The 26,203-nt window shown below is 60.3% G+C and overlaps 1 protein-coding gene and 1 long non-coding RNA gene across 7 annotated transcripts in view; one reads left to right on the forward strand and one right to left on the reverse strand.

The window, feature by feature from the left end:
* The window catches only part of ELFN2 (extracellular leucine rich repeat and fibronectin type III domain containing 2), a 56,942-nt gene extending 33,510 nt beyond the window's left edge, over positions 1 to 23,432 (forward strand). For 4 of the 6 annotated variants that reach the window (XM_077914623.1, XM_077914620.1, XM_077914624.1 and 1 more), the window contains 2 exons: positions 2,655 to 7,537; positions 15,369 to 23,432. In XM_077914623.1, the coding sequence (XP_077770749.1) occupies positions 15,863 to 18,319 (2,457 nt within the window). In that variant the 5' untranslated portion in view covers positions 2,655 to 7,537; positions 15,369 to 15,862 and the 3' untranslated portion in view covers positions 18,320 to 23,432. The remainder of the gene's footprint in view (positions 1 to 2,654; positions 7,538 to 15,368) is intronic. The other 2 variants (XM_077914621.1, XM_077914625.1) reach the window with 1 other exon arrangement.
* On the reverse strand, positions 9,509 to 13,614 carry LOC144323768 (uncharacterized). The gene is made up of 2 exons (XR_013389123.1): positions 13,180 to 13,614; positions 9,509 to 9,700 (listed from the first exon to the last, which is right to left on the reverse strand). It is a non-coding gene; the product is annotated as an uncharacterized LOC144323768 (long non-coding RNA).
* Positions 23,433 to 26,203: the final 2,771 nt, after the last annotated feature.

The following is a 26,203-nucleotide window of genomic DNA, read 5'->3' on the forward strand; positions in this document are numbered from 1 at the left end:
GGGGCCCTGTATTAATTCGGAAGTTAATGAATATGCAGGTGTGTCTGAATGATTAATGGGGCTCCCAAGGCTTTGGAGCGGGGTATGTGAGCTGCTGATGGAAATATGAATATTGCATACAGCTGGGAAGTCGGATAAACTGGGGAGTAGGTGGGCATTCATGCACTGGGGAGGACTCTAGCGGCCACAGAGGTTGAATTTATAGACGCTCAGGGGCAGATGGACCGTGTCATGGCCAAGTGTGCTCATGTTTTACTGTGTGATCTTGAGCAAGTCACTTAACCTCTCTGAGCCTCAATTTCCTCATCTGCAAAAGGCTCATACCTGGTACCTGGGCCGTTAGCATAGGGTCAGGCACTGTGCAAACATCTGATAAAAACCGGTATAGCCTTGTTAGAAAGGAGGGCAGAGATGGCTGAGAAAAGCCAAGGAAGGTATCACAGTAACCGTTAAATTCCCTTAAATTTGAACAACACCTTACGGTTTGTAAGGGGGGGGGGGTGCGTCTCTCATTGGTCTACCCCTTGGCTCTTTGCAGCAGTGGCATGGGGCAGAGGAGATGGTTCTCGGGGAAGCTGAGGTTCAGAGAGGGCTGGTCACTGCCCAGGTCACCAGCTAGCAGGCACAGTCAGGCCTGGGCTCAGGTCCCCACTGCCTGACCATGAATCCCAGAGCAGGTGGAGATAGAACCACCAGTCAGGGGGAGGGTCCCACGGTGGCACTGACCGGAAGGACCTTCAGAGTATTTGTTGGGCCTGGGGTTGGGAGTCCCTGCATCACCTCTCGGAGCCTTAGCTTCTTTGCCTGGCGTGTGAGTGTCTGTTTGCCACTTGGGGCTGTTTTGGGGTTTTGATGAGAAAATGGGACACGGACCCCTTGTGTGTGCCTGGCCTTTGGGGAGTCCCTGGTTCTGCAAACGTCATCTCTTACTGTTTGGAATGGCTGTCCTGGGAGTCTGTCTGCAGCAGCCCTGTCTCATACTGGGGGCCGTGGGGGCTGGGCAACTTTGTAGCTTTGGGTCCTCGGGCGCAACCCTGAGCCTCTCTCTGCCTTTGTCTCTTCACCCTTCCAGTGGGCATAGCAGCGAGGCTGCTGTAGATTAAGTGTGTGGGCCCCGCACGCAGTTGGACTGGGCACAGTGAGCTCCCTTTCCCCCTTGCACCTCCCCCAGGCCCATATCACGGCCCCTGTGCGTGGGTACCCTTTTTATGCTCCCATGGCACCTTATTCATCCTTTGAGCCTGTGACCATTTATGGAGAGCCTCCTGGGCGCCCTGCTGGACCTTGGGTTTGCAGGGTGAGTGAGACCGCCCTCCCTGTCCCTGTCCTTGACAAGGTCATGGTCCAGGCAGAAGGCAGGTGTGAAACCCGTGTCCCGTGATGCAAGCTGGGATGGGGCATGGGAACGAGAGGATGGCCCTTACGCAGGCGTGGCTGGGGGTGGGGAAGACGTGCTCATTTATCTTGCGGGCTTCCCTGCTAGGCCCCCCACCCAGGACTGTGTCTTGGCTGTGGGTGCTCAGCTCCCAGCGGGAGGCACTTACAGGGTGGCTGGCCGAGTGAACGAGGGAGTGAGTGGATGGGTGGTCGCTACCTAGGCCCCTGCCTGGCTGCTCCCGGGCTCTAGGCCAGGCCGTCCCAGGTGCGCCCAGGGGGAGGCTGTCTTGTGTCCTCCTCTTTTCCTTCCCACGTCTCCGGTGTGGGCCCTGAAAGGCAAACCCCCTGCGGGCCTGGGCCAGAGAACTATAGGCTGTTGGGTAAAGAACCCGAGCTGTCACGGTTGTGGCGTGGCGTAGCCTGTGTTGACGAGATGAGGAGACTGAGGCCCGAGCGGGGAGGAGGGCTGTGGGGCAGGGCTGGGGTCAGAGCCCCCGCTGGGCCGCTCCCGGTGTAGCCCGGCTGTGCCCCGCCTGGCCGGGTATTTATAGTCTCGGCTGATCTATATTAACACCGGGGCCTGCAAAAGAGGCCTTTACAGCCTCTGGATCTAAGGATGGCTTTGAACCCCCCAGGGGCTGTGGAATCAGAGCTTGCCCCCACAGGAAGGGGAGAACGTGGCCTCTCATCTGTCCGTTTGCGGTCCTGGGGCTCACGCTGAGCCTTTCACCTGGAGAATCTTTGCTGGCCTGGGCCTGGGCTCGGGCCACCCTTTGGTGGGTTCCAGGTCTTTGTCTGGGGGATGTTATGCCCCGCTGCCCTCCTGCTCTGCAGGGGGACCATGTACACGGGCTGCATGGTCTCGGGCAAGCCTCAGTCTCCCCATCTGTAGGATTGGGCCTAATTCTCTCCCAGCTTCACATGTCAGGCGCTGAGCACTCAGATGCTTGTGAGCTGGGAGTCAGTGTTTACGCTCCTCACGTCTCTTCTGGTCCCTGTCCCATGCAGTGCTCAGAGCCTGTAGGGACTGGAGTGTCCTCTCCATGGGCTAGCTGAGGCCATCGAGGACCTGGGGTGGCCTGACGTTGCCAGGGCCAGGCTGCCTGTTGGGGCACAATTCGGACTCCTGGAAGTCCGAATGTCCTAGCTTCCCAGACCCTGTCTCCTTCTCAGGGCCCGTGGGGTCCTTGGGGCAGGCCGGACTCCTCACCCCACCAACTTGGCTCCACCCCCGTTGCCACGGGGACAGCTCCACTAACTCTATGCTTCTCTTACAGAGCAGAGACGACTGGCCGCCCTGAGCGCAATTCAATTCAACAGACATTTACTGAGTGCCTACTATGCGCCAGGCCTTAGGCTAGGCACGGGGGTGGGGGAGCAGAGAGGAAGATGGGGTCCCATCCTCAGGTAGCTCTGGGCTGGGGGGGCTTGGAGAAGCTGAACGGCTCAGCACCAGGAGAGAAGCTGCATGCGGGGCTGGAAGCAGCAGAGGTACCTGGGTTCCAGTGCCTCCCTGGAGAGCTGCTGTCCCTCGTCTGTGCCTCAGTTTACCCATCTGTAAAATGGGGGTGGGTGAGGTGAGGTGGGGTGAGGCGATCTCTAGGATCCTTCCAGGATTCCATGGGGATAGAATCAAGGGATGGGGGTAGAGCAGCAAGACCACTACTCTCCCTGCACAGAGGAAATCTGAAGGCTTCTTGGAGGAAGAGGCATGAGGTCCGGGTTATAGGGGGTGGAGAAAAGTGGGAATGGCACCCAGGCTTAGGAACAGCATGAGCAGAGGCCCAGAGGACATGTAGATGGGCATCCCCACAGCTTCCCAGGTTTAAAGGGATGTCATGGGGTAGGAGCTGGGTGGGGGAGGGGCCCAAGGGTGACATGTTGGGGTGTGAGCTCTGCTCTGTGAGCTGTTCAGGGCAGAGAGTCAGGAACAATGGTCCTACTTTGTCCTGCCCCTTCTCTTCTCCTTTCCCCTGGGGTACATGTCACAGTCATGTTTCCATAGGACCTTGTGGGCAAGGTGGTGTCCGCGCCGTGCTGGGCACTTTGCAACCCTATAAAGTGGGCGTTGATGGGCCCAGTTCACAGACAAGGACATGGAGGATGAGAGAGGGAAGCTTCTCGCCCAGATCATGATCTGATCCCCAAACCCCCTGCGCTTCTCCCACTGGCTCTCCCTGAGGAGTTTTTCTGTCCTGTGTGACGTCTCCCATCCTGGGAACCCCCACCCTCCCAAGCTCTGAGGAGTGCCTGTCACGGGCAACGCAGCCGTCTTTGGAGGTGAGAGTGGGAAGACCCCCAGATGTTGTTAGCAGGTGGGCTCTCTCCAAGACCTGGCTGCCCCTGCAGCCACCCTTGGAGATGGTGAGGCGGGGTTCCTTCCCACTTTACAGATGAGCAGGCTGAGGCCCGGGGGTGGGGAGTCATGTGGCCTAGTGAAAAGTCAAACTCAGGGAAGTGACAGCCTGAGCAGGGAGCCCTGTCTCCTCTCGCCCAGCTGAGTGCAGCTGGAAGGAGATCCAGTTTCCCTGAGATCCGTGCAGAAGGAGACCCCTACAAGCCCTCTCCAGGAAGTGGAAAAGACTGGCATTGGAACCCAGACCTGGGTTCAAATGCTGGTTTTGTCTTGCACAAATGGTGGGATCTTGAGCAAGTCGTTAATTACTCTGAGCCTTGGTTTCCTTATCTGTGGAGGGAGACAGCAGGCCTCCTTCGTTCAGTGGTTAGTAGATCTTTATTGAACACCTACTGGGTGCCTGGTTGGTGCTGGGCTTTAATGGAAAATCTGGCCCTCCCTCGGAGAACTCAATCCAAGAGTAAAAGCAGCAGTTCCGATTCTGGTGGAGATGGGGAAAACCTGGGGGCTGTGGGAACCCACAGGAGGGACCCTAACCAGACAGGTTTACTTGGCAGAGGAGGCAGGAGGGCAGGAGAGGAGAGCAGGAACCCACTCCGCAGGACCCCAGGGGCTGGCCTCAGATGTCTGCTGTTGGAACCTTACCAGATCAGTAGGGAGCCAGTGAAGACTTTTGAGAAAGGGAGTGCCACACTCAGAGATTTATCCTCTAGGAGGCTCATGCTCTGCCGGATGGAGGATGAGTTGAAGGAGGCCAGAAGAGGGGAGACAGACCAGAGAGGATGCTGATAGAGAAGTTCATTTGGGGCAAGGAAAGAGGCTGAAGCATCACAGAGGGGGTGCACAGAGGCTTCCAGTTGTGGAGGGGCTGGGCAGCTGTGGGCTTCTGGCTGGCTCAGGGCAGAGGCAGGAGTGGGGAGAGGAGTGGAGGGACAGGAGGCAGGTGGTATGAGGGGGTGGGCCTGGTCAGAAGCCTCTGGAGGGGCGAGATGCTGGATGGGGCAGGGAGCAGGCTTGGGAGTTGCAGAGGGCCAGGCCGGGACCTCAGGGGAGGCCAGCGTAGAGGAGCCTGAGGGGGAGCGCATGGGAGGTAGGAGGAGAAGCCAGGTGTAGGGACTTCAGGAGGGGGATGACACAAATCACATGTGTCGGGCACTTTACCCAGTGCCAGGTCCACGAGAGGGCCCCGGGGCGGGGGGGGGTGGGGTGGGGCGGCGTTGCCACAAGTCTTTGACCGGTAAGCAGACCTTAGTCTGTCCCCTCGCCATCCCCGCCATCCCAAGGAGGAAGGTGTTAGGGAAGGATGAAGAGGGGAGAGCATTTGCATGCGTAACAAGGCCGAAGTGAGGGAGAGAGAAAGAGGGAACAGGAGATGAAAAGAAATTACCATACGCCAGGATCTTGTTATTCAACCCAATTTTCAAAGGACCACAGCTGTCGCACTGAGATAATCCGTTAATTATAACAGCCATTGTGCTTTGGCAATGGGAGAGAAACTAGGCTGGGGAGCAAGCAGACGGCGGGGTGGGGGTGGGTGCAGGCCTTTGGGGGGCCGGACCTGTGAGAGAGGCCAGGGGCAGGCAAAGAGGGGTGTGTTGCCCTTGAGATTGAAAGGAAGACACTGTTGAGGGGGGCCGGGCCTCATCCCCTCCTGGCCACCATCGGTAGGGCAGTGGGTGGCGAGGACCCGCTGTGGGTGGGGCGCTGTGCCTCACCTGCCAGCCTGGCCACTGTAACCGTACTAGCGGTGGCTGACTTTATTGAGCACTTACTATGTGCCGGACTCTGCTCTGTGGCTGTTCACTCCGCCCTCTGAGGTAGGGCCCTTCTGGTCTCATTTCACAGAAGAGGATACTGAGACTCAGAGGGCACGTTCCGTGGCAGAGCGGGGATCTGAGCTGAATGTGGCCCGCCCTTCTAGAACATTCGGGGGTGGCCGTCTCTGTGGATCGCCCATGAGTTTTAGGACCAAGGAATTGGTAGCTAGGGATAGGACTCTTGAGCCCCAGCCTTTTAATCAGAGACCCGCAAGATGACAGACCCATGCTGTTGGAGGATGGCTTGGTGGCCACGCGCCCTGGGCCACGATTTCTGTGCAGCCGGCAGTCATGGGGTGCCCCCCCTGCATTTCCGGGGCTTTTCCAGCATGGACAGAGCTTCCTTGTTCTCCGATGCCACAGCTGCAGGCCCCTGGGGGCTCCCCCACCTGCTCCAGAGAAGCTAGTCTCAGGGCCAGGAGAGGGACCCCTTGCCACTGCCTGCTTCAGGGTTGGGATGGGCTGAGCCCCTGGGCTGGCTGCAGACCCTGGGTGCTGGGGCCTGCAACAGACAGTGGCGGGCGGGGGGGCAGGAGTCCCAGGTGAGCAGAGCGAGGGGGTCTTGAGGTCTGTGGGGAGAGGGGTGGGAGCAAGGGGCCATTCCAGACACTCCAGAGCCCTTTGCTGCAGGCGCTACTCTGGGGTGATCTCAAAACTGTCCCTGGGATGTGGCTTCAGCAGCCGAGGCCTTGGGCCTCCCAGTGTCCACAGCAGCCTTGGCTGGCAGTGTTTTATGGGGGTAGGAATTATCTTTGGAGCCAGTAAACCTCAAACCTCAGCAGGAACCCCGAACCTGATCCGGGAACCCAAGCAACATCATTGGAGAGCCAGGGGTCCCCTGGGGGTGACAGGCAGAGCCAGGAGATTGTATGGGTGCTCCTCCGGTTAGAGGTCCCCACCCCAGTGGGCCTGCTTGGAGCCAAGGTGGGTCTGCTTTTGGGTCAGAGCAGATTAAAAGTAGAATTGATGACCCACAGAGACCAAGACTGAGTAGGCTTTTAGGATCAAGGAATGATTGATGGGTAGGTAGAGAACTCTTGAGCCCAGACTCATTATAGAGGCACCCCAAGATGGGAGAGCCTGCTGTTAGAGTGTCCCAGGGCCACAGAACAGGGAGGACAGGATGGCAGGGACTTCAGCACTCTCGGGTCCTAGACCAGGAGGCTTGTGGGATTCCCCCCACCCAACCCCAGGCCTGGGATTCTAATCATTCCCACACTGAGGTTCCCTCCGTGGCTGGGCTCATAACCTCCAAGGGGCAGCAGGCAGCCTCAGCCAGAGAGGCAGGGAGGCCGATGGGCATGTGCTTTGTCCCTGCAGGGACGCAGATCCTGGGCAGCCAGGCTTTCCAGGTGTTTCAGTGGATTCCAGAAATGGGGATTTTTGAAATGAAGCCTCCCAAGTTTTCAACATTGGGCAACTAATTGAACAAATGTTTTGGAAGCACTGTCCGGATGAAACAGGATCCCATGGCATCCCTTGACCGAGAGCCTGGTGCCACGGAGGGTCAAAGCCAACTGTGCAGGAGTCGTTGAGACCTCAGTTTCCTCCTCTGTAAAGTGGGAATGATAACGGTCCTGGCTCCCAAGGTGGTGCTGAGGATAAATGAGCTGACGTGAGAGGTGCTTAGGCCCAGCTCGTGAAGGAGCCAGGTCTGCAGCTTGCCCCAGGCTGCCCGTCCCTCCCCGGCCAGGCTGCCTCCCAGGGGGCTGCACTCTGTGCCACTAGAGCCTCCGCTTCTCCCGGTGGGCTCCTAATGTGCTACCCCGCTTTGGGATAGCCCTGAGGGTGTTGGAAGGCAAGGAAATGTTCACCCCTTGGGGCCCTGGAGGAGGAGCAAGCAGAGCTGGGAGGGCAGGCCTAGCCGGTGCCTGGTACATAGTAGGTGCTCCATAAATGTTTATTGAATGAATGAATGGAGGCCATGCAGGCAGAGGCAGCCGCGCGTGTGCAGGCACTGGTGAAAGAGCGGGTCCAGTGGAGACTGGTGAGTAGTGCCCGGGGTTGCAGTTGAGCGGGGCCTGGGGTTTGCTGGAGCCGAGGCCAAGAGGCCAGCAGGGACCAGTTTGGGGGGTTGGGGGCCAGGTGGGGGGGTCAGAGACTCGGTGGGGGGCGTGGGGACTAGGTATGGGGGTCAGGGGTCAGGCGGGGGGTCCGGGGCCAGGTGGGGGTTCAGGGGCCAGGTTGGGAGGCAGGGGTCAGGTGGGGGAGGTGGGGACCAGGTGGAGAGGTCAGACTGGGAGGCAGGGCCCCAGTGAGGGGGTCAGGGGTCAGGTTGGGGGATGGGTCAGGTGGGGGCAGGGCAGGGGGCAGGTGGGTATGTCAGGGGAGGGCAGGGATCAGCTGGAGGAGGCAGGGGTCAGCTGGGAAGGTCCTTTGAATAGCCTGGAGGATTCTGGGACAAAGTCAGAGATAACCCCTGGGATGGAACTAGGAGGCGAACTTTTAAAACAGGCCACCCTCAGCTCCGGGCAGGGGGCTCATAGTCTCCCCCAGGTGCCTGGCGGTAGGTGAGGTGGGTGCTGGGCCTCTCGGGGCTGGAGAGTGGGTACCAGGCAGTGGGCAGTCTGTGAGAGCTCTGAACCAGCGTCAGGCCTCTCTGGTTGGCTGCCGGGTAGTTTTTCAAGACCAAAGCCTTTTGGCAAAAACTCTTGCATCTTCCTGCTCGCCTCCTCCCACTGAGGCCTGGACAGGGCGTGGGTGCTAATGACGGATGCGACAGCCCCGGGAGCAGCTGGGCTCATGGGGGGTGACTCAGTGGGCAGTTTACAGAGGGCTTCGGGGATGGCCCCAGTAAACCAGGGAGACGCCAGTGCCCAGCTGTCCTCCCGCTGCACAGACGAGGAAACTGAGGCCCAGAAGGGTAAAGTGCTGACCTGCCCAAGGTGACACGTTGAGCCAGCCAGCAGTGTGTTGTGACAGCCGAGAGCACCGAGGACGAGCCTGAGCCCTTCCCTGGTCAAGGTTACTGGGCTTGGGGACCAGTGCTTGTATGTTGAGGTCGTGCAAACCCAATTACCACCCCCCACCCCGCCCACTGCCCTTAGCTCTCAGCCCTTGCTGCTGCTGCTGGCGTGTTCTTCTAGGTGAGCTGGAGGCTGCATGAAGGCAGGGCCTGTGTCCGCTGCGGTGCCAGGCCCCTCGTAGGCGACTGCAGGCTGATGATGTGTCAGACGTGGGTGAGCGTGCAGCTGGTTACACGGAGTGCCCCGCCTGCCCCAGGGCTGAGTGGCCAGCCTGCTCCCCGTTTCCCGGTGACACAGATATGGATGCAGCCGCTGTCTGCTCGCCTGGCTCCGGATGGCAGGGAGCCGGGAGCGGGTGCTGAGGTACCGAGGGGCAGGAGCCAGCTCCCCCGAGATGTGGAGCAGCTGCACCATAGACTGAGCCTAACGAGACGTGATTGAATGGGGGTGGACGGAGCCCGGCACCTGGGGTGTAGCCCAAACCGACACTGCCCGAAGCTGCCTGAGGATGTTCAGGGTACTGGGGCTCCCCGGTAGTATGTGCGAAGGAAGGGGCCCCGGGGGTCTGGTCGACATCTAGGACGAGGTGAGGGCACAAGGCTGGGATGCGCTCCTGCTACTCGAACAGAGTGTGGTGCCAAAGTGAGGGAGGCAGAGGGCCCTGGTGCCTGTCCCTGCTCAGACCATGTTGGCCTGATGCTGGGCTCCAGATGACACATTTTAGGAGGGACCTTGACAGCAAGCGTGACCTGGGGCAGTAGGATCCAAGAGCTGGGGACTTGAGACCATGGCAGAGGAAGGGTAATAGAGAACATGAGGCTGTGCAGCCTGGATAAGCTGACAATAGGGCATGAGGTAACTGATGGGCAAATATTGGGTCTTTAAGGGAGGCCGTTGGCCTTGTTTTCAGTGGCTCCAGATGGCAGTCGGACCGGTGGACAGGGGTACAAGGAGTCGGAGTTGGCATATAAGAAGAATTGATAACAATCAGAGCCGTTCCAGAAGGGTTTAAGTAGCCTCAGATGGGTGCTGAGATCCCTGTCACTAGGGGTATGCAAGTTGGGGGAAGTTGCCTCAGCAGGAATTCTGGGAAGTCCTGCGGTTCTAAGAGCTCAGGCAGGCCCTGGCTCCCCGCTGTGTGGTCTTGGGCAGATCACTGCACCTCTCTGAGCCCATTTCCTCATCTGTAAATGAGAAGCATAGGGGAGTCATGTGGCTAACAGGAAGGCTCAGCGTGTTTCCTGCAGCCTCTGAGCACCCCGTCAGCAAGGCCCCTCCCTCTGATATTATCATCCTGACTCAGTGGAGTCTGGGGTTCTAGGGCCTCCCTCTGCCCTCTGTCCCCATCTTTGGTCCTGAGCTCTTGTTCCACACACTGTGTTCTGAGCACCTGCTACATGTCCGACCTTGTTCGAGGCATGGAGGTTAATTATAGTTGCGAACAAAATAAAGCTTGTGTTGATTTGGTGATGGGAGGGGGAAGGCGGCTGGTAATAAAGAAACTAAATGGTGTCTGGTATTGATGAGTGCCCTGACGGGACCACAGCCAGCTTTGAGTGACCAGTGAGTTATCTCAGATTTGGTGTCAGGAAAGGTGGGCTTGAGGGGAGCAGTTGAGCAGAGACCTGAACCAAGTGGGGTCTGGGAGAAGAGCATTCTAGGCAGTGAGAATAGCATGTGCAAAGGCCCTGAGGTAGGAGTGTGCCTGGGGGCTGGGGGTTTGAGGAGCACAGCTGGCCTGGAATAAGTACTTTCTAAAGATGGAGAAATTGAAGTCTCTCGGCCCGTGGAGCCCATCTCCTGATAGGGAGGAGGGTGCCTCCACAGTGGGTAGGAAAGCCACTTGGCAGCCCCTGCATATCCAGTCCCTGCTGTGGGCCCAGCTCTTTAGAGGAAGCTGGGGAAGGAGTGAGCCTCAGTTTTCTCATCTGTAAAATGAGGCTAATAGCACCAGTCATGCAGGATTGATAGAAGATTCGAGGACTGTACACTGTCAGGCAAAGGGATAGTTAGGACTATCTCCCAGGGGAGGAGACTGAAGCCCCAGAGAGGTCAACAGCTCAGCTTTCAATCCCAGCATCCTTTGCCTTCAACATCCATACTTCTTGCTCTCTGCCCTGCAGCTCGGGCTCATTGTACCTGAAATCCGAATGGTTTACCTGCCACTACCATTCAGTGGTGAAGGTATAATTATCCCATTTTACAGACGAGGAACTGAGGCCCAGAGTGGCCTGCCCTGGGGAACCCCGTGAGGTGGAGGCAGCGACAAGATTCAGGGTCCGGCCCCCAGAGGGCAGTGGGGTAGGAGCCCATCTCTGGGACCCCGGCCTGGTGCTGTCTTGGGGCAGAGTGAGGTGAGGCGGCTGCCTGCCCGGAGAATTCTGGCTGGGTCCCAGGAGTCCTCAGCCCTCCTAATCCTGGGTAATGGTGTTGACACGGATGGTGACAATGGCACCTCGGGGAACCTTGGCCAGCCTGGCCCAGGGCAGAGCCCGTGCCAGGGCTTATCAGCTGCTGCAAATGAGCTTTCCCCCAGTTAACCCTTACCTCCCTGCTCCTGGGAGGCCGGAATATGGACTGCACCTGTTCCCCAGATCCCACCAGCGTCCCCTCCTCCAGTGTCCCCTTGGGAGCCTCCTGCCCTGTGTCCACCGTGGCTTGGGGTTTCACAGGAGCCCGGGAGGTCTATAGGAGGCACTCACCATGCAGGTGGAGAGGCAGGTTCAGAGGTGGCCAGTCTGCTGACCCCTGCTGACCCCTGCTGACCCTGGCTCCCCCATCCCCCATCCCCTGCCCACCCCACCCCCCAGTGGGGGGACACTCAGGCAGGCTTCCTGTCCCCCCACCCCCACCCTGTTCATCCAGCCCAGAGTGCAGAGTGAGGGGAGCCCTGGGGAGCAGTCCTGTGTGCTGGATGATGTGCTGTGCAGCCTGAGCAGTGTCCCTGGGTGGCTGGGCAGGGAGCCCCTGTGGGGCAGTGAGCCCCCAGAAGGGATTTGAGGTTGGCAGATCTGGCCACCCTGCTCCTGAGCCTGACCTGCCACCAGCACCCTTCCCTGGGGTCCTGGTATCCGTTTCCCCTCTGGGCAGGGCCCCTAATCCCTCCTCTGACTTTCTAGGATTCTGAGTCTGTGGTGGCTGCATGGCTCTGAACTCAGACCCCCACCTTACTGGCCCTTCTTCTTCCTCACCATCCAAGGGTGTCCCCATGACAGGGAAATTTGAAGCCAGCTAGGCTGGGGGCCCACCCCAAGATCCCTCTACAGTATGCTGCACCCCCCAATTTTGCCACATTCCTTTTCTGTGCTGGCAAGAGAGAGGGGCACCCTTACAGTGGTGCCGTGGAGGCACTTGGGGCCTGTCCCTCCTCGGGCCAGAGGTCTTTAATTCCTGCTGCACCTCTCTGTGCCCTGAGGGTAGGCCCAGGGTGTGGGTGGGGGGTGGGGAGGCCGGGTCAGCCTGAGCGCTGCTCTTGCCAGATGCTGCACCCTGGAGCCCCTTACCCTGCCCCCCGGCCCCCAGCCTGCTTCCCTGTGGGCCAGGCCCTCCCAGGTTTAAAGGCCCTGCTTTCAACAGCTACTTTGGGTTTCTTGCCGCCCCCCCCCTCAGAGCTGGTCCCTGGCTGCGGTTTGGCCTGGCAGGTGGGCCGCAGGCTCCGTGCCCTCCATCGCCTCCCTGAGCTGCTCTGCTGATTGGTTCCTGTCTCAGACGCTCGCTCTCCATTCATCTCCTTCCTGACTCTCCCGCTTGGCTCTCTTTGGTATTTTGTTTTCCTATCCTGCTCAGTCCTGGCCTCCTGTTTGCAGCGCCCCCCATCTCCCACCCCGGAGCGTGGGGTCGCTCCGCTTCCCCTGCTGGCCTGTGTGCTGGGGGATCGCTATAGCCACCAGGCCCCTGGGCTCCAGGTGCGAGGCAGCAGCCCTCCCCCACACCTTAGTGGGTGTGCAGCTGGGCTGGGGGCCAAGTGCTGCTGTCAGCACCTTCTTCCCCTTGCTGTCCGCCTTCCGTGGCGGTGTTGGGCCTCCAGGGGCGGTGGGCAGGCGGCCCAGGGACTGGGACAGAGTGGCTGACGCACACACACGGGAAAGGGTGATGGGGAGCTTCCTCCCCTTTGGTCTGAGTCATGAGAGGAGTAGGTAAGGGGAGCTGGGCCCTGGCCCAGGCTGTCCTGGAGATCATGAGGAGCAGGAGAGGGCGCCCCGGGCAGGGTCACCTTGAGGGCTTGGCTGCACACAGCTCAGAGTAGCTGGGGGTGGGGGCTTCTCTGGACTGTTTGGGAAGGGAAGAGAAGGGGTGGGAGAGGACCACCCCTGTCCCTAAGCCTGGGTGCCTCCTTCTAGTGCCCTCTCCACCCTCCCCCAGCCTTGTCACACCTCCTCAGCTTGGCTTTGGATTTCCAGAGGCTCTGGCCAGCTCAGCTTTGCCCTGCACCCCCTGCACCCGGCTGCGGGGAGCTGCCTTGAAACCCCCTCAGATCTGAAGATAGGGGGTGGGGAATGGAGGGGGCCTTCGTGTGGCTAAAGTTGCACATGTGCACACATACATGTACATGTGGAACACACACGTGCTTAAATGTGTTGACACATAAGCAGGTATCTGCCTTTGTTCCCAAGATGCCCCTACATGACCCCCTTCCCATCCCTCCACACACAAGTGAGCTCACCTTGGCCTGAGAATACTCTCTGGCAGGCTACAGGTGCCTGCATCCTGGGCGCTTGGGTGTGTATGCGCACACACGGCCGCCTGCACATCCGTCTGCTTGCACGCGCCTGCTTGCACACCCCTGCGCTGGCGTTCTGAGCTGGTGCACACCTGCACGCATACCCGCATACAAATTCGGTCCCCAGCCATTCCCAGCCGGATGTGGTACAGACAGAGGGCTCTCTGGCAGGGTGAGCTTGGCATCTCAGCCTCCTCCTGTACAACCTGGGTGCCTGTGGCAGGGGAGGGAACTGAGGGCCTACGGAGCCAGTTGCCAGGTCAGATGGCAGCTCGGGTCTCCAGACTCCAGCCCTGAGGCTGCACGGCGGCACGGCCAAGGACAGGAATGCTTTCTGCTCGTGGGCACCCGTCCCTGCCTGACTGCCTTGTGCCCCCTCATACCCCACCTGCCTGTCCCCCCCCAGTCCCCCCGCCGATCCCCATCCAGCCCCTCAGCCTGAACCAGCCCTGCGGGGGACCAGGAGGTGTGAGTTCTCCTCACCTAGAGGTCCTGATCATCACAGCTTCTGTCTCTGTGTCTGCCTTTGATCCGAGAGGTCATCAAATGCCCTGTTCACCTGCCACCTCCTCAACAGGAACTGCCTGCCTGGACTTGTTTCTCTCCCTGCTTCCCTTTCCTCTGTTCTAACCCTCTGGGGCTCAAGGCTGTAAATTGGTTTTGCTTTAACAGCAAAGGTTTAATACTTTTTTTTGCCCCTTTTCAAAGCACTCTGTCTTCCGGAGTTTCCCAGGAGGAGGAGCGTGAGGTAGAGGTGGCTCTTGTGAACAGTCTCTGGCTTGCTTTGTCTGAACATGGATTTCTCTGGCCCAGTCTCATGTCCCTGGCCACTGCCCAGGGTGAGGGGTGGGCACACTATGCTCTTCCCGCAAGTCGAGAGAGCCTGGAGTGGGAGCTGGAGCCACGTGGGGCTGAGCGGCCCCTGTCTGGCTTGCTGGGTGATGGGGGCAGGTCTCCCCTGGTCTGGGGCCCAGTCCCCACCTGTGAAACGAGGGTCTGCTGGCTGCGTACCCTGTGCCATCAAGCCTGCTCCTCTGCATCTCGGGCTTCAGCAGCATGGCTCCCCTTACTTCTTCCCCATCAGATGGCTGGGCAGGCATCTGGTCCCCACTTTACAATGTGGAACACATTCAGAGGTGGTTGGCTCCATCTGGCTAATTGGGCTGGGTGGAGGGGGCTCCAGACCTCCTGACTCCTGGTGCCTTGGGAGCCTTGATCCTGGCCTGAGCTGTGCTGTGGGACTAGGCGCAAGTCGCTGCCCCTCTCCGAGCCTCTGGCTCTCCAGCCACGGAGGGGATCCAGGGCTTCGGCCACACTCTTTGGGACGGTGCCTGCTGCAGGCCTGTGCTACAGGATCAGGGCCCTCTAATGGAAAGGGAGGTGATGCTGGGGGTGTGTCTGGCCTCCCAGACTCTCACCCTCTCTCCCTTAGCTCTGGTCCTGCTTGTAGAAATGAGTTCTCCCCATGCCCTCCCCCTGTGGGAGACCCCGGCTTGTGGGGGGGGGGCACGGTAATGCTGCTGTGCTCCCCCTCCCCCGTGGAAGCTGAGACAAGGGAATTATTTTTGGAACAAGAGCGGTTACACAACAAATGAATTATTTATCTTTGGGTATGGAGGGGAGAAGGCATTTTGTTGGGCTTCTTAATTCCTTTCCTGGATTGGAAGGTGCCTGCCTGGGTATGTGGTCGTGTGTGTAAGGGCCCATTTGTCCAACAGAAGACTGTGGGCGTGGGTTGCATTCTGGCTCACGTGAGGGCATGTGGGTCCTTGTGCAGGCAGGTGGATGAGTGTGGACAGGAGTGCTGAGGTGTGTGTTGTGTATGTGTGTGCACATGCATGCACCTGACCTGTCACTGTCCTGTCTTCCTTCTCTGCCCACCGTCCTCAGATTCTGTCCCCTTCTTCCTATTCCTTGTTTCTTGTCTCCTTCCTTCCAGACCTCTTGACCCCCTCCTCCCTCTCTCGCTGCCTGCCACCCTCCCTTCTTTGATGCAACAGGGACCCCAGAGTGCTGCTGAAACCAAGGGCCCCCGGGGGAGGGGTGGAGAAGGAGCAGGGCCCCGCTGAAGCTTCACTGGGGCTGCTCTGAGCCTTCACTGATCTGTCCCCCCTCTCGGTGCTGCCTTTCAGGAGCCAGGAGACAGATGGGTCTCTTCCTTCCTGTCCCGTCTCTCGAGCTCCCTCCTCAGAGCTTCATTCTCCAGCCTCCTGTGGGAATCGTGGGAATCGTCTGAAGTTTGAGCCTAGAACCAGAGGAGGAGGAGGAGGAGGAGGAGGAAGAAGACAAGGAAGAGGAGGAGGAGGAGGGAGAGGAAGTCTTGAGAGCCCGTGCACCTTTCCAGAAACAGGCGGTGGGGGTGCGTCCCAGGCCCATCCCCGGTGGCCCACGCCTGCCAGTAGCACCCCTGGGAGGACCCCCCCCCCCCACCGCCGCCCTCCACCGCGGTTGGCACCGGCCGCGTCTGCTCCCTCGGGGGGACCCCTGTGCCGGGGGTCGCCCCCAAGATGGTGGCGGCCCCAGGGAGGACTGTGCCGCCAGCCCCAGCCTCCCGCTGCTAGGTCCCCTGTGCCCCGGGCCCCCCTTACCCCAAGCCCGGCCTTCCAGGGGGGCCACGGCCGGCGTCATGCTGCGCCTGGGGCTGTGCGCCGCCGCGCTGCTGTGCGTGTGCCGGCCGGGCGCCGTGCGCGCCGACTGCTGGCTCATCGAGGGCGACAAGGGGTACGTGTGGCTGGCCATCTGCAGCCAGAACCAGCCGCCCTATGAGACCATCCCGCAGCACATCAACAGCACCGTGCACGACCTGCGGCTCAACGAGAACAAGCTCAAGGCCGTGCTCTACTCCTCGCTCAACCGCTTCGGGAACCTCACCGACCTCAACCTCACCAAGAACGAGATCTCTTACATCGAGGACGGCGCCTTCCTGGGCCAGTCGAGCCTGCAGGTGCTGCAGCTTGGGTACAACAAGCTCAGCAACCTGACGGAGGGCATGCTGCGCGGCATGGGCCGCCTGCAGTTCCTCTTCCTGCAGCACAACCTCATCGAGGTGGTGACGCCCGCCGCCTTCTCTGAGTGCCCGAGCCTCATCAGCATCGACCTGTCCTCCAACCGCCTCAGCCGCCTGGACGGCGCCACCTTCGCCAGCCTGGCCAGTCTCATGGTGTGCGAGCTGGCCGGCAACCCCTTCAACTGTGAGTGTGACCTCTTCGGCTTCCTCGCCTGGCTGGTGGTCTTCAACAATGTCACCAAGAACTACGACCGGCTGCAGTGCGAGTCCCCACGCGAGTTCGCCGGCTACCCGCTGCTGGTGCCCCGGCCCTATCACAGCCTCAACGCCATCACCGTGCTCCAGGCCAAGTGCCGCAATGGCTCGTTGCCCGCCCGGCCTGCGAGCCACCCCACGCCCTACTCCACCGACGCCCAGAGGGAGCCCGATGAGAACTCGGGCTTCAACCCTGACGAGATCCTTTCGGTGGAGCCCCCGGCCTCGTCCACCACAGATGCATCGGCGGGGCCCGCCATCAAGCTGCACCACGTCACCTTCACTTCGGCCACCCTGGTGGTCATCATCCCGCACCCCTACAGCAAGATGTATGTCCTGGTCCAGTACAACAACAGCTACTTCTCCGACGTCATGACGCTCAAGAACAAGAAGGAGATCGTCACGCTCGACAAGCTGCGGGCGCACACCGAGTACACCTTCTGCGTGACCTCGCTGCGCAACAGCCGCCGCTTCAACCACACCTGCTTGACCTTCACCACGCGGGACCCCGTCCCGGGCGACCTGGCGCCCAGCACCTCCACCACCACCCACTACATCATGACCATCCTGGGCTGCCTCTTCGGCATGGTCATCGTGCTGGGCGCCGTCTACTACTGCCTGCGCAAGCGGCGCATGCAGGAGGAGAAGCAGAAGTCGGTCAAGGTCAAGAAGACCATACTGGAGATGCGCTACGGGGCGGATGTGGATGCCGGCTCTGTGGTCCACGCCGCCCAGAAGCTGGGCGAACCTCCCGTGCTGCCCGTGTCCTGTATGTCCTCCATCCCCTCCATGATTGGGGAGAAGCTGCCCACCTCCAAGGGGCTGGAGGCTGGGCTGGACACCCCCAAGGTGGCCACCAAGGGCAACTACATCGAGGTGCGCACAGGCGCGGGTGGGGATGGCCTGGCCCGGCCTGAGGATGACCTCCCGGACCTGGAGAACGGCCAGGGCTCGGCCGCCGAGATCTCCACCATCGCCAAGGAGGTGGACAAGGTCAACCAGATCATTAACAACTGCATCGATGCCCTGAAGCTGGACTCGGCCTCGTTTCTGGGGGGTGGCGGCGGCAGCGGGGACCCCGAGCTGGCCTTCGAGTGCCAGTCCCTCCCCGCGGCCGCCGCCGCCGCCGCGGCCGCCTCGGCCGCCCCCCCTGGGGCGCTGGAGCGGCCCAGCTTCCTCTCGCCCCCGTACAAGGAGAGCTCCCACCACCCGCTCCAGCGCCAGCTGAGCGCCGACGCCGCCGTGGCCCGCAAGACCTGCAGCGTGTCGTCCAGCGGCTCCATCAAGAGCGCCAAGGTCTTCAGCCTGGACGTGCCCGACCACCCGGCCGCCGCGGGGCTGGCCAAGGGCGACTCCAAGTACATCGAGAAGGGCAGCCCCCTCAACAGCCCGCTGGACCGGCTCCCGCTGGTGCCGGCGGGCAGCGGCGGCGGCGGCATCCACCACCTGGAGGTGAAGCCCGCCTTCCACTGCAGCGAGCACCGGCACAGCTTCCCGGCGCTGTACTACGAGGAGGGCGCCGACAGCCTGAGCCAGCGCGTGTCCTTCCTCAAGCCGCTGACCCGCTCCAAGCGGGACTCCACCTACTCGCAGCTCTCCCCCAGACACTACTACTCAGGTTACTCGTCCAGCCCTGAGTACTCCTCCGAGAGCACGCACAAGATCTGGGAGCGCTTCCGGCCCTACAAGAAGCACCACCGGGAGGAGGTGTACATGGCCGCAGGCCACGCCCTGCGCAAGAAGGTCCAGTTCGCCAAGGACGAGGACCTGCACGACATCCTCGATTACTGGAAGGGGGTCTCGGCCCAGCAGAAGCTGTGACCCTCTCCTTCCCGGTGAGGCCGGAGGGGGAGGGCTGGGGGCTCGTGGGGAAGGGCCCAGCGGCCCGGCCGGGGCGGGGAGGGGGGTGACGGGGGGCGCTGGGGCCGAGGCCGAGGAGTGGACGCACACGCACACCCGCACGCACGCACCCATGCACACACCTGACCACCACCTGACTGTGAACAACCACCACCCGACAATAACGGACAGGAAAACAAAGACACGTTCTCCTTAAAGTTTACACACTGATACCGAAACCAGTCGTCTTTACTGTGCTGCCCAGGGACTCTGCTGGGGTGTGCGGGGCTGGGGGGGCGGGGCGCAGGCCAGGAAAGAAGCTGAAAGGGGGTGTGGGGTCCGGGGCTCTGGGACTAGGGATGGGTTTGGGGGCAGAGGAGTCCGGGGCGGGGAGAGGGTTCCCCTCTCCCACCCCCGGCTCTGGGGACAGGTCACTCACATGGAGATTTAGCACCAGGCAGACACTGGGCATCATTTCCTTTCTTTATGGCTGGGGAAACTGAGGCTCAGAGAAAGGAGGTGATAACCCCAGGGCCACACGTGGCAGGTTAGGCCCTTGCCCAACTTCCCAGCCCCATGCTGTGTCCCCGCCCTTCGTCTGCCCGCCACCCCCTTCCGGAGCTGTGGTCTCCTGGGGCTGAGGAACTTGAGAATCAGGCAGGTGCTCTTCCTTTCTAGAAAGCCCCACAGCCATGCCCCCCGCCCCAAGCGTGGAGCTGTGATTCATCACACTGGGGGTCCTTCGCCCCCTTGCCAGCACCCAGGAGAGATGGGAGGTCTTGCCTGCGAGAAAGGAGCAGAGGCACGGGGCCATTCCACCAGCCCCCTTCAAGTGTCTTCCAAGTAGCCTGGGAGCTGCTTCTGGGGCCTGAGGAGAGAGCAGCGGGCCAGCTCCCACCGCCTCTCAGGTGCAGGCCCCCTTGCCCCACCCCCCAGCCTCTCTGGGCCCCTAGGGCCCCTACTCATCCCAGAGGGCAGCAGTGAACTGTGATGCCTGGGAGCAGTGGGGAGGCAGGGTGTCACGGGGGTCTCTCTGCCTGTGCCCGCACGTCCTGGCCTCCCGCCTGCCTGACCCCCAGGTGGGACTTCGGGGGCAGCATCTCTCGGCCTGCCCAGGGGAAGGAGGGCTTTCCCAGGCTTACTCACCCACCACTTCTTGGCTGCCCTTCCCTCCCCACCCTCTGGCCAGAGGGGCTCCCATGTTTCCATGGAAATGGCCGCTCCTCCCCTTGCAGACCCCCACCCAACATCGAACAAAGCACAAACAGTGAGCACCACCCCTCCCTGCTGGGGGGGGAGCGCAGGCAGGTTCTTGGGGCCCCTCCCTCTCCCTGGCCAGCTTCTGTCTCCATGGCAACCCAGGGCCTGGCAGTTGGGACTGTTGGGCTCCTGGGGGTTCTCTCTCAGTGTGGGCGGTGGAGGGTGGTAAGGGAGGGCAGGGCCAGGTGGCTGTGGCCTCTCTCACAGCTAGGGGCTTTCAGGGATGAGTCTGGGGGCTGGGGGAGGCTGACCTGGGGTCCTGAGGCTGTGGGGGCTTGAGCACACTGTCAGGGTGCTGAGGGGCCCTTCACCTTTGGTTAGGACGTGGGCCAAAGGGCGGTGGGGACAACTATAGCTTTGCCCACCTGCCAATGTGCTGCTTGGCTCCCCACCCACCTCAGGATGGGGAGGAGCCCACTCAGCTCCCCCCACAGCCCTGTTGGAGACCCCTAGCCTCTGGCCTGTCACCCCGTTGGGTTTCTTGAGATTTGGGGAGTGTGGCTGTGGGGTGAGAGTGGGCACTGGGGTGGGATCAAGACCTGTACTGTGTGTAGGGGGCGGTCCTGACCAGGAAAGCTAGTGCCATCTCCTGGGCTGGGGTGGGGGTGTCTAGCGACCTTTCTGCCAGGGGTAGGGTCTGGGGGAGGTCTTTTGGAGGGTTGCCAGGGCTCAACGGAGCGCCTCTCTTACACCCACTTGGGCGACAGACCAAGCCCAGGGCTCACTTTGGGAGTGACATTTGCAAAGAAAGGACTGTTTTTCTGGGGAATAGAGAGGAGGGGGCCAGCAGGATAACGCAGAGCAGACCTCCCTCAGCCCCTGAAACCTGGCCCCCCCAACCCCTCCTCACACCAGATTGGCAAAACTGAGAACAGCAAGCAGGCAAAGCCAGTGGTGTGAGAAAGCAGATTCCTGTTATATTTGCATGACGATTTTACTGTATTTTTCTGAGCAAACATCTGTCGTGTATGTGCCAGTTTGTCCAGACTCCCAGGCCCCCCTCCCGCCACCCCCTCTTGCCCACATTCCCTCTGTTGTGATCTGACAAGCAGCTCTTGAAACCTGGGGAGGGACCAGCTCTGCAAAAGACCCAAAACAGGTGCCACCGAAACACAGCCCCCACCCCGTACCCGTCTCCTGTCTTTCTGAATGGTGGATCCTGCAAGCGTTGCCTCACCCTGTGGGTCCCAGTTTCGTGCCCTCCTCCTTCCCCCTCCTCCCTGCCAGAGAAGGGTAGCCCCAGGGAAGGGAGCATGGGAGGACCTCTTTATCCCACTTGCTGCCCTTCTCAGATGAAGATGGGGGGTGCTGAAGAGGGAAGGGCTGGGTGGTTTGGCCATCAGGTTGGTGGGGGGACAGTCACACTGCTGAATACTGGGGGCTGAGAGCTCAGGGCTTCATGGGTGGTTTTATGGGGAGGCTTGGGGCCCTGAGTGGGGGGGAGCCCATGGAAGGAGCTGGGGCCCAGGGTGGCCTGGCCTCAGTGGAGATGGAGCTTCCCCCGGGGAAGGAAGGGAGCCTCACCCTTGGAAGGTGCGGGAGCCCCACCCTTGCCATTCCCCCATCATTCCTGGTTGAAGATGACCTCTAAAAACCGCAGGCCATCTTACTTTGGGGGCTTTAAGGCTAGGTCTCCGTCTTAATGGCGAGGGTCTTGCCACCTTGGGAGGCAATCAGCCTTCACAACCTAGATCGCGCCAACCTTGGAGACAGAACAGGATCTAACTTGGGCCTCTGGCCTCCCAGCCAGGCTGTATCTTCAGCTGCCCAGCCAGTGCCCTCCACCTGGGAAAAGTGCCAGTGCACCGTAGCCCACCTTGGAGGCTTTCTTGCATCTGTGTCCTATATCTTCCTGTTCAGGATACTTCTTCTCCCAGCCGTGAGCAAAATACGAGACACAAATGAACATTCCCGTTGAGGCGTCAGGCTGGCCGAGGCCCTGTGTTTGTAATGGCGATGAGCACGGTGGGCCTGGGCCGGAGCCTGGGCAGGTGGGGAGGGTGGGCAGGCAGGAGGGAAGGGAAGGGGAAGCTACTGGGCAAGGCGGAGGGCGAGGAAGAGGAGGAGATGTGGGTGCTGTACCCTGGACCTCCTGAGGAGGCCTCCTTACCTTGGGTTGTGCCTGGGCTTTGCTGTCACTGTCAGAGCATCTCCAGAGGAAATTCCTGGGTACCTATCGCTGGAGGGTGGCACCAGGAGGGCTACTGTCACTGGGAGGGCTGGCGCTGCTAACCCTCTGTTGGAGCTAATGGTTTTCCAGAAGGGAAAAGCAGAGGTCGGGGGCGGGAGGGTACAAACAAAAAAACACCTTAGTGTAGTGTAGATACCTCCACAGGGGTCCCAGGGCCTGCCCCTACCTGCGGGAGGCCCCTCCCCTCTGCACGGCTCCCAGGGGGCCAGGGGACAGTGCCAGAGGACTGTGGAGGCTGCCCCCAGTCCAGGCTGGGGGTGGGGTAGGGTAGGGCTATCTGTGGGGTGGTGGGAGTGGAAAGACCCACGGGACAGCAAGAGTAGGCCTGCAGGGCCCCAAGGGCTGGAGGGGCAGGGGAGAGGCTGGGCCTGGCCCTGGGGCTCTTTCAAGTTGCGGACTAGAAGCCGCTCAGCATCCCCACTCCTGGAAATTTGACAGAGAGGGAACAGAAGCTCAGGAAAGGAAAGGAAGGAAATCTTCTAGGGTCTCGAAACCAGATAGGGCTGGACCGAGTCCAGGAAGGGGAACCAGGCATGGGGACCAGGAGTAACAGGCCCTAGCTTGTAAAGGCCTCCTGTGCAGACAAGGGACAGCCACAAAATGTTCCCCAGTGGGGGACACTGTGTGGAGAATTAAAAAATAAAAACGGAGGGGATGGTGCTCAGGGCATGGGGGAGGGGCTCAGGGCACCCCTCTGACAGGGGCCCGGCTGGGAGGACTAACCCACCAGCTGCAAGGACCAGACCAGAGGGGAGGGGGTGAGGCGTGGCTGGGTGTCCCCAAGAAGCTCCTCAGGTGTCCCCACCCCCTCTGAGGGAGCCTACCCCACCCCACTGGTGGCTGAGCAGCGGGGGGGATGGGGCTCTTTCTGGGTGGCAGCCCTGGGGGTGTCTGACCCTGAGGGGCCTAAGGGGGCAGGGCTGACCCGTGCCCAGGGGGGCTGGCGGGAAGGCTGGGGCTTGCTCGATCCATCCCTCCCCACTGAGGCTTCTGCTCCGCAGTGCGCCCTCCGTCCCAGGAGCTGCAGGGCTCCTTGTCCTCCATCCTGACCCACGTCCTCCCACCTCTAAGACAGAACCAGTATTTACACTCTTTGCCTCTCCTGCCTGCCTCAGAAGCCTCATTAAAGGTCCCTCACTGCTGCTGAGCTGAGGGAGAGGAAGGGGGTGTCAAACGGGGTGCGTGGGAGGCTGTGGGCTTTCTCTTGCTTCTTGCCCCTCGCCCAACAAGCACAGGGCTGGACAGGGGCAGGGGTCCCTCCTGGCTCCCCCCTCCCCTCCTCCCTCCGTTGCTCTCTCCCTCCCCCCACAAGGAGCCACCAGCCCCGTGGGCACCTGCGGCTGGCTTGGCACCTGGTTTGGGTACTGCAGAGCTGGACTCCCGGCCCTGGGCTATGAACCTGTGACCCCTAGCTGTGTGTGGACCTTTCCTTCCTCGGGGGGGGGGGGTGGCCCAAAACCTCTCCTTTTCTTCTTTTGGGGGGGGTAATAACTTCATTTATTTTCTCTTCCCTCTATCTGCCTCTCCCTCCTCCCGATTTCCTGTTTTAAACTGAATGGCACGAAATTGTTTTCCTCAACTCGGAGATTCCTGTATGGAGAGAATCAATTTCTATATTTGCAATAAATTTCTTATTTAAAACAATGGGGCCGAGGTCTGTGTTGAATGTCGACCCCCTCCCTCCCCCTGCCCCCTGGCCCCCTCCCCTCACCAGCCCCTGCCAAGAGGGTGTCCCAGCACTTCCACTTTCCCTTTCTCGATGGAGCCCCGCACGCAGGGTTGAGGTGTGTGGCCCACGGATGGGCAGCCGCCACCCTGGTCAAGGGAGAAAGCAGTGTGTGTGCCAGAGAGCAGGGGCCAGCAGGAGATGACAGGGTCACGGTTCCCCTGCACCCCACAAGCCTGGCTGGCTAGGGGGCCTGGTGGCATCTCTTCCTGAGGACCTGGGCAGCCCTCTGCCAGCTGCCCTCCTTCGCCTTGTGGGGCCCCTGGCCTCCATCGTCCCTGCATTCAGCCAGACCCGAGAGACGGACAGGGTGTGGGCCTTACAAGTCTCGGCTGATGTGCGGGGATGATGTCCCCTGGCCGGTGGCCTGCTTGCAACTGTTCTCTGCCCTTCGAGAGGGGCGGGTATGGGGCCCAGCGGGTCGCCTGCCAGTGGTCAGGCCAACTTCCGGGCAGCCTGCCCAGTCCCACCGGGTCTCCGAACGGGTCTGCTGCCCTTTCCTGCACAGCTAGGAGCCGCCTCTGCTCCTTCAGGGATCAAGAGATGCAACTTGTCTCTGGCCGGGCAGGGAGTTCAGGTCTTCATCCAGGGAAACCCTCGCTTAGGTGGGGCCTGGGCAAGCCCCACCTCCTCGTTTCCCCAGGCCACCCTGTGCGCGGACCCCTGCTCTCCAACTGCTGCCAACCACCACCACCCCTCCCCCACCCGCCCCCGGAAGCCCTTGGATTCAGCCTGGATCGCTATGGGGGTCCTCTGAGTGGACTCGCTGGCGCCCAGCTATTCTTCTGTGAGTGATGTCACACGGTGGCACGTGGCAGCTCTGACCCCGGGTCAGGTGTCCCCATGGCCCTGGTGGCCCTTGACCAATGGGTCTGTGCTGATCGCTTTCACCTCCCTGAGAACTGGTGTGCACTGGGGGATCTTTCTGGAAAAGCCCCTGTCTGAGCCCGTGCTGGCGTCCCATCTCCTCTCAGCTACCCTGGGGCACCCCGCCCTGCTGTCTCAAGGTGGCAGTTGCCTGGCCCACAGTCTCCTGAGACTGCTGCTTCTTGGCTCTTACCAAGCAGCCCATAGCTCGTGTCCTGTTTCCTGGGAGAAGGTTCGGGATGAACTTGCGTCGTGGGATGGGAGAAGAGAGGGGCATGTCTGCTGGAGGGGTCAGAGTAGGGGGCAGAGTCTGGGGTCTCATAAGCTCTAGCATCTCAGGCCTGCAGCTGGGGCTGCCCCGGGGTCCCCCAGCCTGGCTGAGGCTCGGGACCACCCTGCCCAGACACTTTCCTGTGACACTTTGCTCCAGCGTCTCCATCAGCATGGGCCTTTCCTTTTGGAGGGGGTCTCATTATTCCCAAGGATACAAAGCCATGACCCAAGGTGGGCCTGAGCCGGGGTGGGCGTGGGGGGTCCAGGCCAGTCTAGGTCATTCCATTCCTGCGACCCTAAGCAACTCGGACTCCCACGTTCCTTTCCACAGGGGTCTTAGGGTCATCTGCAGTTACTGGGAATTTGGAAGTGTCTTCAAGGACAACTTTGCTTTTGTGAACAGAAAGACTCATTCTGTTATTACTCAGGTACAAATGTAAAGACCTTTTAGCTCTTTCATTTCGGTACAGGACTCATTCTATTTATAAGTCTAGTAAATTTTCGTATTCACATAAGGGGATTTGGGTTAATTTAGGTCCTGTTTACAAAATGCAATTAATCAAATGTCCTTAACTGCCCCAAACTTTATCCAGAAATGCATGCTATCTGATTTCCTTTTTAAATATTTCATTTAGTTGAAGAACAAACAAAGCCTTACATCCTGACAGATTTCTACTTGCTCCTAGGGTGACTTTGGTCTCTTGTCATGTACCAATCTTCTTATCACATGAGTGGTATTTTCAAGGAAAATCACAATCCCGAATTAATTCCCGATATACAAACAATCCATTTGAATTTCAAGGACTCTGGTGCGTTCAAGAGCAAACAGCACAAATAACCCAAAACACTAAATACGCCCAGGTATCTTAATGCCGATGTGAATCCTACAAACGTGACACGTGGGTTTCGTACCTACTTATTCTTCCTGGGGGAGGAGGTGTTCTTCCAGTGACGAGACACATGTCACCCAACGAGTCTGCCTTGTGGGCACTTGGGGGTAAAACCTTCTTGCTGACTGGGGCTCCCACGTACCGGAGATTTCAGCTGGGGTCTGGGATCTGGGCGCTATGGACAGAGGAGACCCCTCTTTTTACACTTTCCGGGTTGTGCCACGGAAGCCAGTGTCCGCAGGTGATCTGGTTCTTCTGTCTTCTCCAGGAAGTTTACTGCCCCATCCTGTCTTTCTGGCCTTGAGTTGCCCCCTCAGGACCGCCGTCTCCTCAAGATTCGCCAACAGTCCTCCCGCAGACGCGGGCTCCCACTTGGCAGCATGCTCCCGGGATGGCTCTCTGGGCTCGGCCCGGGTTTGGTTTGAAGGAGTTCACAGTTCTAGGGTTATTCTGTGACCTTCTCATAGCTGCGGGCCAACAAATTTGCTCTTCTATTCAGTCCCTTAGCTCAGGTCCCCTCCCCTGGGCTCCCACCTCCCCTTACTCCACAGCAGCAAAATCTCTTCCTCTGGAGATGTCTGCAAGCTCAGCCCTGTGCCTGCAGGGCACTGGGGACGTCACTGGGTCTTGGCTGGTTCTCAGAGGCAAGTCTCTGCAGG

Source organism: Canis aureus, chromosome 11, assembly GCF_053574225.1.
Source record: "Canis aureus isolate CA01 chromosome 11, VMU_Caureus_v.1.0, whole genome shotgun sequence".
Classification (NCBI taxonomy): Eukaryota; Metazoa; Chordata; class Mammalia; order Carnivora; family Canidae; genus Canis; species Canis aureus.